Here is a 4,446-nt window from a genome sequence, read left to right on the forward strand (position 1 = left end):
AAAAAAAAAAATCCATAGACTAGGGCTGGAAAGGTGGCTCAGTGGTAGAGTGCTTGCCTTGTATGCATGAGGCATGAGGTTCCTCAGCACCGCCAGAAGTGGTGCTGTGACTCAAGTGGTAAAGCACTAGCCTTGAGCTGAAGAGATGAGGAACAACACCTAGGCCCAGAGTTCAGGCCCCGTGACCAACAAAAATAAATTTTAAAAAACATATACTAGCCAGGCACCAGTAGCTCATATCTATAATCCTAGCTACTCAGGAAGCTGAGATCTGAGGATCACAGTTCAAAGCTGGCCCAGGCAAAAAAGTCCCTGTGAAATTCTCATCTCCAATTAACCACTCAAAAATCAGAAGTGGAGTTGTGGCTCAAAGTGGTAGAGTGCTAGCCTTGAGCAGAAAAGCTCAAGGACAAAAAAAAAGAAAAAAAGAAAAGCTCAAGGACAATAGCCAGGTACTGAGTTTAAGCCCCATAATCAACAAAAAAAGACTGTTTAAAACAGCCCAGCCTTTAACAAGGCTGAGAGCTCTTCTGAAGTAGGCATCCAGCTACCCACATCCTTTAACACTAACAAAACCCAGCAGTTACACTCACTCCTAGAAGGCCTGACTCTTGATCAATTCATTTCTGAAACCTTACCCTCAAGTTCCTAAGCTCACTTTTCTGTTCCTAGAAAGTCTCTTTAAAATATACATACACACAATTATTATAAATGTAATTAGAAAATAAATTTGTTAGATTTTATTTAAACTCAATAAATAAAAACTAGATCGTACATCTTTTATTTTTTTAAAGAAGGTTGTCATATAAGGTATGCTGTCTCCAATAATCCTATCCCCGAAGAAAAGCTACTTTCTATTCTAATATTTATAGGAAGATTAAAAAAAAATCAATACATCTAATCTAGCAAGAAAACCTTACTAATCCAGTTGTAACCTTTGGCAATATCATTATCAAAGATAAGCAACTTATCATGTTTCATACTTTGCTTCTATTCCTCTCTTCCTTCACAAATGATTGTTGGTTTTATTCTTTTGGAGTTAAGCACAATATTCATCCACCATTTCAATAGCACTAGTCTGACTAATGCTATAAAATTAAAATTTTTAGGCAACTGAAAAAATGAAACAGTAATTGCTGAAATATCTTACTCTAGAAACTCATTATTGTAATTTTTTATTTCTGTAGCAGCAAGGTATAGTAGTAACCAAAGGATTGCCTAAATAGTCTTTACAGAGATAACTAGAAGTTCATGCTCAATAATTTGGAACTCACACTACTGTATTAGACCAGTCCCTCTAAAAGCCAGACCCTAATGTTTCTTTCAATTTTACATACCTACATACACATATAATGCATGTATTCAGAATGTATGACCTGAAGCACTAATGGGCTTTTTTTAGCATCACAAGCTAAAAAAAAAGTGCAAGGTAGTTCACATAAGGAATCAACACTAAGAAGACAAAGTAAAGAATTACATTAGGAAAACAATCTTTTTTTTAGAAAAGACCTTTTTAGAATAAGTCTTCAAATTATTTTACAAGAAACAACAACAAAAAAAAGAAGTGTGCTTAAAAAGCTTTTCTGAAATGATGTTGCTAAAATTTGACCTTAATGAATTTAGTGTCCTCTAAAGCTTTCTGAAATATGCTTTACCTTCAACATGAGAGAGCCATTAGTAACTATTGTATAGCTCTGCTTTATGCAGAAAAACACATGCCAAACCAGACACTTTTAAAAATATTTTTTGAACCAGGAACATACCATCTCTTGACATTCCCACAGAGAGACACTTTTTGAAGCGACATTGCTGACATCGGTTCCTATTCATTCTCATGATTGAACAATTTTCATTCTTCAGGCACTTCTTGTATTGAATGTTTTGCTGAATACTTCTCCGAAAGAAACCCTAAAAACAAAGAAAAATTTACCCATCCACTTAAAACCATCTAGATGGAGTCCTCAGAAGCAACTGCTCCCATACCTATCTAGCACGTATGGAAAAACCTGGGAAACACTTTGGCCCAGGGTAAAGAGAAATACACTGACACAGACTTTGATGTTTAAATGGGCTACATGTGGTGCCGAACAAAATTCCTCTTGCCTCTAAATATTCTTTGAGCTAACCTAAAGCTTGTCTCGTAATATACAGCATTTGTGGTACCAGACTTACCTTATCTTATCAAGTCTCAAACCTCTTGAAATACTAATGACTGATTCTTTAAAAGTTGACAGGAAATGTTCTCAACAGCTGTAACTAACTCCCTAGAACCCTGAGGAACACAGTTTGGTCTATCCAGGATTACTACCTGCTGACATCAGTAAAGCCTCCTTATACTACTGGAAATTCCTGGCCACACACATATCAGCATCCAGTGTTATAATGTGCACATGCACAAACACACACATGTACACACACAAACATATACACACACACACACACAGAGCCAGCTCATGATCCAGGAAAAGTCCATTCCCAGTTAGCATTTGCATTGACTTCACAATACAAATACATGCTCTATGACAGTTCCTCTGATATCCCCAGTTTAATGGTTATAGGGAAAACAAAAAGCGTAAGAACACAATAACCAAAATTATATTAAACTGCCCGGTACCAATGGCTCACGCCTGCAATCCTAGCTACTCCGGAGGCTAAGATCTGAAAATTGTGGTTCAGAGTCATCCTGGAGGAAAATCCGTGAGACTCTTATCTCCAATTAACCACCAGAAAAGAAGTGGCACTGTGGCTCAAGTGAAAAGCTGAAAAGTTCAGGGACAGCACCCAGGCCCAGAGTTCAAGCCCCATGACCAACAAAAAGCAAATTATTTTAAACTAAACTTTTCCTGAAAATTATAACTGACTACATTTTTTAACATGCCAGTACTGGTCTTGAACTCAGAGCCTCATCCTCTCACTTAGCTTTTCTGATCACAGTAGCACTCTACCACTTAAGCCATACTTCCAGTTCTTGCTTTTGCTGGTCTTGCAAATTTGTCTGCCTAGACTGCCTTCAAACTGCAATCCTCAGATCTTAGACTTCCAAGGAGCTAGAATTATATATGGGAGCCACCTTCATACAGAACTGATTACACATATCATAATTTTTTATTGAGTACTTGCAGGATAAGCAGGCATGGCAACATAGACTTGTAATCCTAGCACTTAAGAGGCTAAGTCAGAAAAATCACAGCATAAAAACAAAACTGGGCCGGGCATCTGTGGCTCATGCCTGGAATCCTAGCTATGCAAGGAAGCTGAGATCTGAGGATCACGGTTCAAAGCCAGCCTGGGCAGAAAAGTCCATGAGAGTCTTATCTCCAATAAACCACCAGAAAACCTGAAGTGGCACTGTGACTCAAGCAGTAGAGCGCTTGCCTTGAGCTGAAGAGTGCAGGGACAGCACCCAAGCCCAGAGTTCAAGCCCTACAACCGACCAAAAAAAAAAAAAACACTGGTTATGGGATATAATATTTTTATATTTTATTACTGTGACACTATACACTTGCCATGGATACCATATGAGTTACACTGAATACATTTTAATAGACTAAACACATTTAAGAACTTGGGGTGTAGCTCACTGGTAGAATGCTAGATCTGAGTGCTTACCTGGCATATATTAAGTCCTGCTTTTGATTCTCAGGGGGAAAAAAAGTGAATTTAGTTGGGCATGGTAACACACTCAGGAAGCTAAATCAGGAGGATCTCAAGGTGGAGGCAAATCTGGGTTATATATAAAGACCCTATCTCTGGGCTGGGAAGGTGGCTCAGTGGTAGAGCGCTTGCCTTGCATGCATGAGGCCCTGGGTTCGATTCCTCAGCACCACATAAACAGAAAAAAACAGAAGTGGCACTGTAGCTCAAGTGGTAGAGTGCTAGCCTTGAGCAAAAGCAGCTCTGGGACAGTGCCCAGGCCTTGAGTTCAAGACCCAGGACTGTCAAAAAAAAAAAAAAACTATCAAACTCATCATTCAGTCACTCAGAAAGGACTTCCTCTGTGATCATGTATGTTCAAAGCTCATCACATATATTTATTATCTTATTTACCCACCATTCCTGACAAACTAGATTCCTGCTTCTGGCTTTAAGTTAGAAAACAGCAAGAACATGGATTTTCTCACATGAACATTTTTTCTTGTCAGTTCTAGGGTTTAACTTTTCCTTAAGGCCCCTTTGGGCCACAAAGCCACTTCCAGTTTTCTGGTGGTTAACTGGAGGTAAGAGTTTCATGGACTTTCCTGGCCACAATGGCTACAAGCCACGATCCTCAGATCTCAGCCTCCTAAGTAGCTAGGATTACAGGCATGAGCCACTGGCACCCAGCAGCACATACATCTTTGATTTTAAAAAAAGGAAGGAAGGAAGGAAGGAAGGAAGGGAGGGAGGAAGGGAGGAAGGGAGGAAGGGAGGAAGGAAGGAAGGACGGAAGGAAGGAAGGAAGGAAGG

The 4,446-nt window shown here is 39.3% G+C and overlaps 1 protein-coding gene across 1 annotated transcript in view; it reads right to left on the reverse strand.

Annotated features, from left to right (window-relative positions):
* The window catches only part of Nr1d2 (nuclear receptor subfamily 1, group D, member 2), a 29,359-nt gene that overhangs the window by 21,152 nt on the left and 3,761 nt on the right, over nt 1-4,446 (reverse strand). The window contains exon 3 of the mRNA XM_013010511.1: nt 1,764-1,908. Coding sequence (XP_012865965.1) covers nt 1,764-1,908 — 145 coding nt within the window. The remainder of the gene's footprint in view (nt 1-1,763; nt 1,909-4,446) is intronic.

Source organism: Dipodomys ordii, unplaced genomic scaffold (genome assembly GCF_000151885.1).
Source record: "Dipodomys ordii isolate 6190 unplaced genomic scaffold, Dord_2.0 Scaffold12, whole genome shotgun sequence".
Lineage (NCBI taxonomy): Eukaryota > Metazoa > Chordata > Mammalia > Rodentia > Heteromyidae > Dipodomys > Dipodomys ordii.